Source organism: Piliocolobus tephrosceles, chromosome 10, assembly GCF_002776525.5.
Source record: "Piliocolobus tephrosceles isolate RC106 chromosome 10, ASM277652v3, whole genome shotgun sequence".
NCBI classification, from domain to species: Eukaryota; Metazoa; Chordata; class Mammalia; order Primates; family Cercopithecidae; genus Piliocolobus; species Piliocolobus tephrosceles.
In genome coordinates, this window is record NC_045443.1 from 85,463,922 (window position 1) to 85,478,591 (window position 14,670).

The 14,670-nt window shown below is 34.1% G+C and overlaps 1 protein-coding gene across 4 annotated transcripts in view; it reads right to left on the reverse strand.

Annotated features, from left to right (window-relative positions):
* CEP290 (centrosomal protein 290) overlaps positions 1-14,670 on the reverse strand; it is a 94,290-nt gene that overhangs the window by 20,897 nt on the left and 58,723 nt on the right. For all 4 annotated transcript variants that reach the window (XR_002733495.1, XM_023221070.2, XM_023221201.2 and 1 more), the window contains exons 37-43: positions 14,008-14,207; positions 11,131-11,344; positions 10,013-10,150; positions 8,631-8,852; positions 8,154-8,276; positions 2,708-2,853; positions 2,225-2,380 (exon numbers count right to left, since the gene is read on the reverse strand). Coding sequence is in view for 3 of the 4 variants with exons in the window: in XM_023221070.2 (XP_023076838.1) it covers positions 2,225-2,380; positions 2,708-2,853; positions 8,154-8,276; positions 8,631-8,852; positions 10,013-10,150; positions 11,131-11,344; positions 14,008-14,207 (1,199 nt within the window). In the remaining variant the exon portion in view is untranslated. The remainder of the gene's footprint in view (positions 1-2,224; positions 2,381-2,707; positions 2,854-8,153; positions 8,277-8,630; positions 8,853-10,012; positions 10,151-11,130; positions 11,345-14,007; positions 14,208-14,670) is intronic.

The following is a 14,670-nucleotide window of genomic DNA, read 5'->3' on the forward strand; positions in this document are numbered from 1 at the left end:
AAAAGAACCTCTAAAAGTAATAGCAGATTTTAAAATTAAAATGATTTGATCCTTTGTAAAACCTGCAAAGAAGAATAAAAGTGTTTTGTTTTGAACGTATGTTTAGACAAAGAAAAACATGGAGGGAAATATCTACTGCTGGAACAAGACAGTAAGTATAAACAGATGTCAAGAGAAAGAAAAATTCCTCAATAATTTGTTTTTTCCCTATCAAGGAAACTTCTAAAATATTTTTAAGAAATAGTAACTTAGAAGGAAAAGGAAAGAATGTGGATTAGAAGCTCATGAGAGTGTTCCTTTTTTTTTTTTTTTTTTTTTTGAGACGGAGTCTTGCTCTGTAGCCCAAACTGGAGTGCAGTGGCCGGATCTCAGCTCACTGCAAGCTCCGCCTTTCGGGTTCACGCCATTCTCCTGCCTCAGCCTCCCGGCTAGCTGGGACTACAGGCACCCACCACCTCGCCCGGCTAGTTTTTTGTATTTTTTAGTAGAGACGGGGTTTCACCGGGTTAGCCAGGATGGTCTCGATCTCCTGACCTCGTGATCCGCCCGTCTCGGCCTCTCAAAGTGCTGGGATTACAGGCTTGAGCCACCACGCCCGGCCGAGAGTGTTCCTTTAAATAAGTTCAACTTCATATGTTCACATCACATCCATAATGACACAATAGTAAATAGACATTAACAAAGACTAATTAATGGTAATTTTTAAAGATAAATAGAAAAATGTGCATTTACAAAGGGTAAATATTGTCATATCCAAACGTTGCAGGTAGGTACCAGCCCTTTATAAAGATCAGTAATATGATCACAGATCATTTGTAAATGTAAAGAAGAAGAAATAGCAAATCATGTAAAACCAACCTAAGTTTACCTTGGAAGAAATGAGTGAAACAAAAGATTAAATAATTTTAGCTGTTGTTAGGAGAAAATTAAAAAGTTTTCAATGTTAACACTATTTTATTTTGCTTTTCACAACCATGACTACATCAGAAGATATAACTTTGCAATACACACACACACACACACACACACAAATCTTAAAGGCTCTGCTAAGAAATGACATGGGGTGATGCAGGGCAGGGGCGCCTGGTTCCAGGTACAACGAGTAAATACATTCAATCTTCTCTCTCCTAAATGCATGGGGCAACCATTTGAGGACTTTGCAAAAGAGTAGAAGGCAGATTACAATGGAATACCAGAATTTAAAGCAGCAGCAAACAGGTGATGGATTTACCTTTTCTTTTATTCTGTTACTGCCTGCCCTGAAGACAACATTATTTGAAACCTGAAGATGGGTGTCTGCACTGATGGAGAGAACTCCAGGTAAACCTTCTAATTCTAGCTCAAGTAAAGAGAAAGGGAATGTTTTAACACTCAGAGGGAATATGAAAACATCTCATCTTTTTTTTTTTTCTATCTATTCTTTTATGCCCCAACCCTTAAGCCATCCCATAGCAGTGGTAATAAAGGCTCCAATGGGAACTCACAGAAGCTAGTATTTTTTGGAAGGGAAATCTCCAGTTGGTAGAGCTATGATACTAAGACGGTAAGATGAAAGTAGTTTAGTAGTTTTTTTCTTCCTCTTTCTACCCTCCTCTTGCTTGCTTGGCTGCAGAAGTGTGCAACTCCTGAAATACACAGCATCCCTGGGTAACTAAAGCCCCAAATGGAAATCCCTAGGGAAACAAAGTATCAGAGAGATGGCAAAGAGGGAGGAGCTCAAAGAAGTCCGCCTATAAAATTATTTATGAACTTCTGGGCTCACTCTTGAGCTGCAAATGTATAGATTAATTCTAATCAGAATACCAAAGTTTCTAAGAACTGTACTAATAGTACATAGCTCACATAAAAGACCACCAATTGGGAGGTACACAGGCAGGACAGATCTGAAAAGTACTGTAAAGGCTTTGAAAACTGGAACCACAGCCCACAGAAATGAGGTTGGAACTTGTGGCCTGAACCTAATTAGACCAATTGCATGCTAAAACAAAAGTATCTACATTTTTCCATAGAATTTAAACAAGAACCAGAGTCTCACAATAGTCAAAAAATCAAAAATACAATCCAAAATAATGTGTCATATGAAGAACCAGGACTATCTCAATTCACATGGGAAAAGACAACATAACTCAAGCTTAAGACAACACACATTTATTATTTCAATTTCTAAGGGTCAACCAGTTTTTCTTCATTATAATGGGTAGCACATTTCCATACAATAGCTTACCTCATATACAATATATCATTTTCTAAGTCAAGATTTCTCTTTTTTAATTCTTCCAATTCTTTTTCTGACTCCAAAGCTCGTACTCCCAAAACTTGGTCAACAGTCATGCCAGTTGTTTTTAGTTTCCTCTGCAAAGTAAGTTTCTCTTTATCAGCTCTGTGGAATTTAACACAGAATCACGAAATATACCATTCAGTGTTTGGCTTTTCAATTGCATACTCATTACTAAACCCATATACAATAATTGTATCATCCTGTATTTGTCATAAGATAATTTATAACAAGATCACAGGAAAATCCATCCATAATGGCTACAATATATTTAAAACACATTTTAAAGAAAATAAAAAGTAAATCATAGACAATAAATGATCACTTAAACTAGATCATTTCTCATATTATCAACTACGATAAAGCTATATAATTTCCAGGTCACTAAAGGATTTTACACATAATTGGTTTTATAATGATATTTAAACTCACTTGGCAAAAAGATCCTTCAAAGTATTCAACTGCTTTGTTAAAGTAAAGACTTCCCCCTCTTTCTCTTTTAACTTGTTTCGAATTCCTTCTACTTTGGCTTGCCATTTTTTACCTTCTTCCCACCTAATTAATTCTTCTTTAGCATTCTGTAACAATAATGAAGGAGGTATGAAAATTACCAGTATTATTTTAAATTTTCTTTAAGATTTATCAATTATAATTAACCTAGAAAAACTGGAAACTACTATTTCCTAGAGAATACGTAAATATGTTCTTTTTGACATACAGGTTGAGCATCCCTTACGAAATGCTTGGAACCAGTAGTGTTCTGGAATTTGGAATTTTTTTTTTTTTTTTTTTTTTTTAGATTTTTGGAATATTTGCATATACATAATGAGATATCTTAGGGATGGGTCCCAAGTCCAAACACAAAATTCACTTATGTTTCATATACACCTTCTACGTATAGCTTGGAGGTAGTATCATACAATATTTTTAATAATTTTGTACGTGAAACAAAGTTTTGACTGCGTTTTGACTGTGACTTATCATATGAGGTCACGTAAGAATTTTCCACTTGTGGCATAATACTGGTGCTCAAAAAATTTTGTATCTTGGAGCATTTCAGAAGTTTGGACTAGAGATGTTCAACCTGTATAACTCCTAGAATCTTCAGGCATGCCAAGTCATTAGGAAAACTGCTCTTTAGGCTAACTGTGCTTTATTCTATCACAAGACAAACAAAATTCTGGGAGACAGTTCTGACTAATGCCAATACCCTTCAGGAGTCTTTAAATGAAGATTCTAATACAATCATGACTAGAGTAAGCTTCTAACAAGAATCCTACGTACAAATGACCGACCTCATCTGTTACCCCATGACAACTTCCTAGCATCAGAGCCCCTTCAAGTCTTCAATGTACATTACTTCAGTCATTTGACATACTTATTTAGTGCTAACCATGTGCCAAGTACTACTCTAGAGGCACTAGGAATAGAACAAATGAATAAAATCAGATAAAAAACTGTATCTTCAGGAATCTTACTATCTAGTTTATGCTAGTTGGCTAGGTAGATTGGGGAGAAGGGAGCAAACTATACAGATAACAAAACAAGAAACAAATATAAATCTATTCTGTAGTTAAGTTAGCTAGTTTTAAGTGCTAAAAAGAAGAAGAAGAAGAAAAAAGAAACGGAAGGGAATTAGGGCATATCAGGGGTAGGTGTCATGGTTTATTGTAACTATGATAAAGGAGCCAAAGAAAGCCTATCCAATGCAGAATAGTCTCATGCACTGAACAACTTTCAAATGTTTTACTGGATATTAATACAGTAAAAAATTCTGCTTACACTGGTCTGAGCTAAGAATTTATCTCCAACTAACACATTAACACTAAATAATTTTTTAATGGTTTTATTATACACTAAGTAAGATTATAGACATTGTTTTGCTGAGAACTGCACCAACAATTTGTTTACCATTTTGGAAATCAAATTACAAATGGCAATACCATCATGATCCATGAGTCGCCAATAGAACACATTTGTGTCAGTCTGCATTTGTAGCTTTGAATTCACGTTAATGAAGATGCAAGCACATGACTAGTTCATTATATTTTCCAATGGAGTCATGTCAAAGCTTTTACATGTTGAAATATGAATATTCCTTTTATGTTCCCCCTATATATTCCATTTAGGACATTCATAATGACATTTTTGAAATTATGTAAGTAGGTAGAGTTTGTGTTAACTATGAATTTCAATTATAATAATAAAGGGGAAATTATGAAACATTATATTTTTTATTAAAGAGAGTGATGAATCTGAAAGGGTTGAGAACCATGGTTTAAAGTCAAATTCCTGGTGTGACGGCTCACGTTTGTAATCCCAGCACTTTGGGAGGCCGAGGCAGGAAGATCGTTTGAGCCCAGAGTTCAAAGACAAGCCAGGGCAACATAGTAAGACACCATCTCAAAAAATTTTTAAAAAATATGAAATAAAGCCAAATTCTCACTAAGATTAGTTGTTCTATCAAAATGACCTTCTCAAATACTGGAGAACTATATTCTCCAATTCTCTTCTCTAATACTAATCAATTTTTTACCTTATTTAATTCAGCTAATAAGTGCCCTTTAAAAAATGTAAAAACCTCAGGTTGGGTGTGGTGGTTCACACCTGCAATCTAACACTTTGGGGGGCCAAGGCGGGCAGATCACCTGCGGTCAGGAGTTTGAGACTAGCCTGGCCAAGATAGTGAAATCCCATCTTTACTAAAAATTCAAAAATTAGCCAGTTGTGGTGACAGGCACCTGTAATCCCAGCTACTTGGGAGGTTGACGCAGAAGAAGCGGTTGAACCCAGGAGGCAGAGGTTGCAGTGAGCTGAGATTGCACCATTGCACTCCAGCCTGGGTGACAAAAGTAAAACTCCGTCTCAAAAAAAAAAAAAAAAGTAAAAACTTCACTAAGTGGTTGATAGTTATTAATTTCATTTTTTCTTAAAGATGTACAAGAATTTTTCTGTACTCCCAGAAATGTAAATACTAGTGGGGGACATAAGATATGTAATTAAATAATCCTGCAGCATACAGTACTTTGTTGGGTTTGGACAATTTCATCCCACCTGGCATTACCTGCTAAATTAAGATTAAGAGAACCAAGACTGAAAAAATAATTGAAAAATAATAAGAAAAACAACGAAGGTGAATGGTACCATGGGTATTGTGGTATTATTACATATAGGCTTTTGTCCATGGTTCCTGGCTTGTAACTCTCATAGCCCTTGTCATCGTCTTTAGTTATAATATTGAGTGTATTAGACCTCTGGAGCAGACCTCAGAAAAGTCTCTCTGACCTTCTCCTGTCCTCCTTTCACCTGCCCTAAGGCAGGATGTAAACTTCCCCTGCCTTTCTGACTGTGGGTCTTAAAACCTAATACGAGGGGGTCCTGCCCCATACCCTAGGAGAAGAAATACTGATGTCAGGAAACTTCCCTAAAAACCCGAGAGGACTGGGTTCAAAGAGGTTCTGAAGAACTGAACATGTGGAAGTTTCTAGAGGAAGGTGGCACCCCAGAAGGGCATGGAAGTTCCACACCCCTTCCCCCATATTTCTTCTCACACATCTCTTAACCTGTATCCTTTTTAATAACCATTATTATAAACTGGTAAACGTAAGTAAATGTTTCCCTGAGTTCTGAGAGTGACTCCAGGAAATTAATCAAACCCAAAGCTGGAGGCTGGGGTTGTGGGGACTCCGGAAGTTTTGGAGGCCAGGACTTGTGACTTGATCTGAAACAAGATCTCTATGGGATCTGACACTATCTCCAGATGGATGGTGAATTGAATTGGATGACACCCAGTTGGCGTCTGCTGCAAAACCAACTGCTTGCTTGCTGATGTGGAGAAATCTCCACATATTCTGGGGGTCACAGAAGTTTTTTTGCATTGATTGTTGTTATGGTTTGAGGGCAAGATAAACATATGGTTTGAGAACTTTTTCCAAGATAGGTATGTTCTAGACTGAATGACAAGAGGGAAGAAGACGGGATGATAGGAGAGTAGTTCTCTTTTCATGTTTTCTGTACCAAAAGCTTCATATGCGTAGATTTCAGAATAATATTATTATAATATTTAAAAATTTATATTCATTCAACAAATACTGAGCATCTACTATGTGCCAGGGATTGTTCTAGGTGCTGGGAATACAATAATAAATAAAATAGGCAAAGTTCCTGCCACCAAAGCTTATGGTCTAATAAAAAAAAAAGAAAAAGATGAACATACAGACAAGTACATGTCTAGTACGTTAAGACAGTCATAAATGATAAGAAGAATGAAATGCAAGGCACAGGTGTGGGTTTTGTTATATAGGTAGACTACAAATGCTGTTTACAGAGAAAAAGGTACTAAAATTTCCAAACAATATGAAAGCATTTCTTGAGTATAAATTAGAAATGCCCAAGCACTATAGAACCCCAAAAAATATTCTCACTAGATTCCTGAATACCAATTTTAATATTGGGCATAGACCCCTGTGTTCTCTTTCTAGTTAGTAATAAAATCTTACACTGCTATGGACGTGATGGCTTACAAAAGACTTCCGCATATCTTATCATTTTATGTAAAATAATCCTAAGAAACTGGCAATACAGATAGTATTATTCCCACTTTAAGGAAGAATAAACTGAATAAATAAACTGAAAAAACGGAAGCATAGAAGAGTCCAGGCAAAGCCACAAGGCTCTTAAAGCATTCTGATAGGAATCAGGTTAGAAACTGGTATAGAAACATACCAGTTAGGAACAAACATACAACTTTCTAACCTACCCCCATTTAAGGATAAGAATAGGCCTATCCCAATTAGGAAGTTAGCAAAGATGGAAATCCAAAAGAGTAAGGACAGTTTGATTTTACAGTTTTCACCAGCAAAGCTTCTGACAGCAAGCATGTTGTGACTCCATGCAAATAGTGTTATCAGAATTACACTGACATCAATGATTTTTCATAGAAAATTTTTGGAGCATACTCTTTTAAGAAATTTGAATTCCATTACCTATTTTCTATTCAATGCCTTTAAAGACAGAATTTTCTTTTCCATTTTCATGTTATTGAAATTATTTTGTAGATATTAAATATTTTCTGGGTAAATTTTATAGTAAAAATTTTTCCTAACCATAGCTCCTCCATACTGATTTTCTTCAAGGGTAAATATTACTGCTAACATCAACATTTCCCAGTTCACTTTCGATATTTTGAATGTTACCAACAAGTTATCTCCAATTTATTGTCCATAACAAATTTAATTACATACATTTTAGCCAATTTTAGTTTTTTGGGGGGTTGATTATTTCAATTAGTAATCTTTATTACAAAACAGTTTACTATGAACTATAAAATTTTAAGCAATTTCTCCCACAGTATTAATCTATGAGCAGATTGGTTACTGATTATTACCGCAAATACTGAATATATTCCAAATCACTTTGCTTTCTGAAAAAGCAGCCTAGTCTCCTGAAGGATAAAAAGAACCTATTTGAGTCAAAGTGTGGGTCTTAAAATGCCTATCTTTCTGTCCAAAAAGTCAAAAGCACCAACTTGTGTAAATGATTACTTTGGAGAGAAATGATACACAGCTGAATATGTAAGGTGTGAAGGAACTTTAGAGGTACTCTAATGTCAGAAAGATAAATGGAATTGATGTAGTAATTTCCAAGTAAGAGTTACATTACAGGTATCTCCTCAAGTAGACTGTAAATTCCTACACAATGGAAACTAACTTTAGACTTTTCTATGCTATCCAATACTACTTATAGCCCTCAAAATTAATACAGAATTAATACAGCCAGGTTCTCAAATTAAGGTAGTATATTAACTGTTAATCAACTATGTATTTAACTTACTCTGTCACTACCTTAAGCATATTAGTCAGCATGTTTGTTCACATACCTTTTCTTTCATAGGTTTTAGGTCTACTTCATCCACCTTTCCTTCCAACTGGCTCTCTAGTTTTTTAATTTTCCTTTGGAGTTCTTCAATTAGACTTTGTTTATTATCTATCAGGGGTTTGCCCTAAAAAATAAACTGGATCTTTATATTTTTAAAAATAAATATAAAACAAAATAGACAGTAAATATTTCAATTACATAATAGAAACTTTCTGAAGCTATCACTGACCATACTTTCTAAATGACACTTTTAATACGTAAGATAATCCGGTAGCTGCTTCCGCATTTTAATAAAATATGCTAATATGCTACTCTAGAACTATAAACATAATAGAAGTCACTGAAGAAATTAATTACATTAATCAAAATGATTTGAAAGTCAGTTTTAACAAATATCAGTGATAAAATTATAAAGTAGAAATAAACTACTGCCTCTATATTATAAATCAGATATTATTAGAGTTAAATATAAAATTACCTGTAACCCACTGGTTAGTCTTTTAATTTGCCTTTTCAGTTCATCATTCTCTTGATCAATTTCATCTTTCTCTCTAAGTATTTTATTATAGGCTTTTTGTTTTTTTTGTAGTTCATTATTTAAGTCATTCAAATTATCAGTTAGTGAGTTTTCTCTGTTTTTACTTGTTTTAAGTGCTTCTTTCAATTTTAAAAGATTTTCATTTAAATCTTCAACTTGTGTCTAATAAGAGAAAAAGAAAGGTATTATTCATGAGTCTTCATCAACTATCAATGATAACAGGAACATAAAACAGAAAATATGCCATTATAAAAAAAATTTAAGTCTGAATTTTTAAGTACACAAGGGAAAAAAATAACAAACTACATATATTTTTCCATATTCATGTCAAATCTACCTTGAAAAAAGTCGACCTTGAGGAAAAAAAAAAATAAAACTAGTATAAAGCAATTCATCTTCAACAAACACCCACAAACAAAATTTTATCAAATATGCACATTTCATTTTGGCTGAATTAATTAAATAAGTATGTAACAGTATATATGGCAATGTTTTAAACACTATGAAGCATAAGAGTAGTATAGAACAAATCTCTGACTTGAAGTAATTTCTAACCTACTTTATAAAGATAAGACATAAAAGGGTAACTCACAATACTAGACAATATGTATGCCATCAGAAAGGAGTTCCTAGCTGTCCTATGGTGAGAATGATGGGGACACACTGTATGTTTCCACCTATAAGATATTCTGGAAAAGGTGAAACTACGGAGACAGTGAAAAGATCACTGGTTGCCAGGGATTTGGTGAGGTGCAGAGGGAGGAATGAAGAAGAGAAGCACAGAAGATTTTTAGGGCAGTGAAAATACCCTGTATAATACTATAATGATGGATACATATCATTATACATTTATCTAAACACACAGAGTGTAAAACACCAAGAGTTAAAACAGAGGTAAACTTGGACTTTGGGTGATTATGATGTATCACTATAAGTTCATCAATTGTAACAAATGTACCACTCTCCCAGCAGGAGATATATGGGAAATCTCTGTACCTTCCTCTCAATTTTGCTGTGAACCTAAAATTGCTCTAAAAAAATTAAGTCTTAACAAAAATCCTAAGTAAAATATTTCTTCAATTTAATTTCATTAGAAAGAGTAGTTCATAATGGTCTATCCTTTCCTAATCCCCAAGATGATAATCAGTAAATGAATATCATAAAGAGACTTATTGTTGAAAAATGCATGTGTGTCTATGTCTATCCACCAACAGTATATTAAAATTCCCTATTCATCAGCAAAATTACTATGTATCATAGTGAATTATCTTCCAATAGGAATTATCAGAAATTTTGTTACATTAACATGTGTTGATGTTCACCTTTAGCTCTCTAGTATGTCGATCAACGATTTGTTGAACATTGAGATGAGCCTCTTTTTGAGAAGTTGCAGAAATAATACGCTCTTCAGCAGCTGCTGTCATTTCTGCCCGGAGTTCTAAAAGTGCTCGACTAAGTGCCTAAAAATTACAAAATAAAAAATGTAATTTTTAAAGGAAAACTGTCATTTTATATGAACAATACATGATACAAAAAATAAACAAGCTTTATTACTCCCTACTATTTTCCTAAAATACTATGAGTTTAATGGAACATAGTTCACAAATTAACAACTCAACTTTTTCAAATAAATCTTTTGTAATTACACTCAATTCTTTCCACATTGAATGTGAAAGTTCAAAATTATAATAATGATTTTGAGAACTCAGCATTAAATCAAGCTATTACAAAAATCAGATATGTTTGGTTTTCAAATATCCAAGTTTAGAAATTTACATTACTCACTTAGTACATCCTTCCATATGAAATTAATTGAATTTAGGTAGACAACAAAAGGACTAGGAAAGGCTTAAAGTTTACCCATAAATTTCATGAGTTAGCACAGAAAAACACCAGCACCTTCTAAAACAATTTAAATAGATCAAATCTGAGATAAATTTAAAACCTAATAATTCAGAATACACTGACCAACTCCTTCCCACAAAACCATCTCTATGACCCCCGTTTTTCATCTCTCCTTTTTGTCATTATAATACTTCCCTCAATCCCTCAAATTGTTCGCAATTGTTCATTTGTTAAAAAGAGCCTTAGTAGCAAAAAATCCCAGTAGGAAAAAAGAAAATACAATGTAAGGTATATTATATGTATATTTTTGTAAGGTACTTTAAGATTTTTCCTCATTTCATATAGATAATTCAAAAATCAGATTGACAGCATAAAAAGATAAATTGGACTATATTTGCCCTCAAAAACAGCATTTAATAAGGCCATTTAACAGAACTGTCTAAAAGACCTTGTTTAACAACATAAGATAAAGCTCATACTTTCTATTACAACACAGAGGTTTATACTACCATCTTTTATAAATTTACAAATCTTCTCTAAAAGCAATCTACCACACATTTTTCCTAAATGTTGATAATTTTCTGTTGTTACTTACTTTCTGTTGTTTCTCTTTCAAGGCTAATTGGCTTTTTAGCCGTTCTACTAGATTTCTCATTGTAGTTGTTGGAGCTCTTGAATTTGCTTCTTTTTGAGCCTGAAGTTGAGATTTTAAACACTGTGACTCCTTTTGTGACTGGTCCAGAAGATACCTTAAATCTTCTACTTCTGCTTTTACTTTTTTCACTTCATCTTCATGGTTTTCTTGGAGCCTGATGTAAATAAACATATGTGTGTGTGTGGTTTTTTTTTTTTAATTTTTAATTTTTTTGAGACCCAGTCTCACTCTGTTGCCCAGGCTGGAGTGCACATGCACAATCTCGGCTCACTGCAACCTCCACCTCCCAGATTCAAGTGATTTTTTTGCCTCAGGCTCCTGAGTAGCTGGGACTACAGGCGTGCACCATCAGGCCCAGCAAATTTTTGTATTTTTAGCAGAGATGGGGTTTCACCATGTTGTCCAGGCCAGTTTGAACGCATGACCTCAGGTGATAAGCCTGCCTCAGCACCCCAAACTGCTGGGATTACAGGCATGAGCCACCGCACCTGGCCAAACACATGTAATTAATAGAGTGGTTGGTGCAATTAATACCTTGATTAATACAAATTTCACACAGGGCAAATGTTCAGTCCTAACTATCCTTACAATCTAAATCTTGATGCAGGCACCCAAATCCAAAGAAGAATAATCCTTTATTTCACTTAACTACTCTTAAACTTAACAACACGTTTTTCTTCTAGTTTCTAATATTTTTGGCAACAATCCTATCAAGTTATTTTGTGACTCTAGTCAAATAATATAGAGAATGAACAAAAGGGCATTTTAGATACTATGGCTCTTGTAAAATGTGACTGCTTCCTCTATATGATAGTTTCCTAACCACACTACTAGTAACATTTTTGAGTGGATAATTCTTTGTTGTTGGTGGGGCTGCCTTGTGCATGATAGGATGATTAGTAGCATCTTTTGATTCTACCCACTAGATATCTACCCACCTAGCCATGACAATCAAAAATGTCTCCAGACATCGTCAAATGTCCCCAAGAGGTACAACTGTGAAAAATTGATCCTCCATATTTGAGAAATACTGTCCTATATTGACATATTGAAAAGACTAATATAAATTTTCACAGCAATCACATGTATTACTAATTTGTTTATGGTTCAAATTCACTAGCACTGTATCTGTAACTATATATATGGAAGTGGATAGTATCAAAAGATTTAGTTAATTCAATTAATCTTATTGCTCATTCAGCATTAAGTCTGTTAAACTGAATTAATATATTGTTGTGCATATGGACACTGCATCCGTACTGAGATTCTGACCAATAAGAGGGCAATAGCATTAACACATGAACAAATGTTATTCTTTGAGGCTTCTTGCTTTTGGCAAAACTTAAGTCTAACTTTAAAGAGTCATCATCCAATTGTGAAAATATCAGGTTTTACTTAAGAAATCACACAGATCCATAATTTCCTAATATACATCAAAATAGGCACACAGAGAACACAAGTACAATTTTGGGCTACAATGACATGGTAAGGTACACAACAATAACTTCAAGCATTTCATGTGGAAAAAAAATTATGTAAGGTATTTCAAAAGATTATGATTTTCTACACCCACAAATTGGATGCAAAAGCACAAGTCATTTTATACTCCAAAACATGACAGAAATTTACTAGATCAAAAATAACATCTCATGTACAAAATTTAAGAGAGTGAGGAAAAGAGACTGAAAATACACATATGCTGTTGCCAATTTTCCTTCTTTTAGAAAGTAATTTCTTAACAGTGGCAGCTCCTTAGCAAAGCAAAAATAGTGTTAATTCTGTCAGAGGCATTTGAATAAATGTGTAAAGAATCAAAGGCTCTAATAGGGGCTTGAGAGCTGAAATGGAATTATAAGTCAAGTAGTTCAACTTTCTCATGTTTTCTCAGATAATAAAATTTAGGCCCATAGAGATAACACTACAATGATTAGAAACTACGTAACTACAAACCTATTTTGAGCTTAAAATCTATGTTCTGATAAATTGGTTGAACAATGTTTAGAATCTCTATTATATGCCAGACACTCTTATAAAAAAGTGTGTAAATAAAAGTTTTTTTATCTGTATGTTGACAGTTTTCAAATTACTTTCATACATGGTATAATTTGACCTTCATATAATCACCCTGAAAGGGCCAGGGTAAGTACTGCTATTTACATTTTAAAGATGATGAGGCTGGGTGCAGTGGCTCAGGCCTGTAATCCCAGCACTTTGGGAGGCCAAAGTGGGCAGATCACTTGAACTCACGAGTTTGAGACCAGCCTGGGCAACATGGAGAAACCCTGTCTCTACAAAAATACAAAAAACTACCCAGGTGTGCTGGCACCTGCCTGTACTGCCAGCTACTCTGGAGGCTGAGGTGGGAAGATGGCTTGAGCCCAGAAGGTCAAGGTTGCCGTGAGCCGAGATTATGCCACTACACTCCAGCCTAGGCAATAGAGCCAGATCTTTCTCAAAAATAAATAAATAAATAAAACAATAAAAATAAATAAATAAATAAGATGAAACTGAGGCTCAAATAAGGTAAAAATGAGATTCTGGAAAAGAATTTGTATTGGCTTTTCAGTCAGACTGACTAGTTTCAAATTACGGCTTTCCCATCTACTCCCAGGCATGCTATTAAGCATTCCTGAGGCCATATCCTCTCTATAAAATAGGGAAAATGATAACATATGTAATCAGTAGTCCTGAGGATAAAAATGAGACAATATACTTAAAAGTCTTAGAACAGTGCCTAGCATAGCAAACACTTATGTTTATCTTCATTATATCATTATTACCATTTGCCTATTTTTACAATACATTTTGAAGACTTACCGTAATTTGATATTTTCAAATTCTTTTACTTTTAATTCAGTGATTTCTCTTTGTCTCTCTAAATCTTGTGACACTTTCTTTAGTTTGATCAAGAGTGAGGAGAGAGAGTCATCTTGTTCTGCTACTGTCCTCTCCATCTCAGCCAGACGAATAAAATGCTTGTTGGTAGGAACTGGAGTGGGAGACTGTTTCATTAAATCCTATAAAATATGAATATATTAGCAATAGGCATGCATAATTCAATGCCATACTTATTCTATATTTTTAAATTGGTTCCTCATATGATCAAAATATAATATCTAATCTAAAATTTAATGATTTAATAGATAATGAAGGCTTAAAGAAGACAGGAAATACAGACCTTATTCTTTGTATTTACAATAGCCAGCAAAGTGTCTACATGTAGCAGGAGATCAATAAATGTTGACTGAATTAATGAAGTAAGGCTCAAATATGCTAAGGTTATACATTAAAAGATGAAATACACATCATTTCATACATATGGAACAGAATGGTCAAAAGAGGCAAATATGAGCTGAATTCTGGAAGTTAGATATACGTAAACTTATAGTGAATAGAATTTGAAAAGAAAGGCAGGTAGGTTCATAGAAGATTGAGTATATAGCTAAGGAGTATAAATATAATTTTGTGAACAGTGATGAG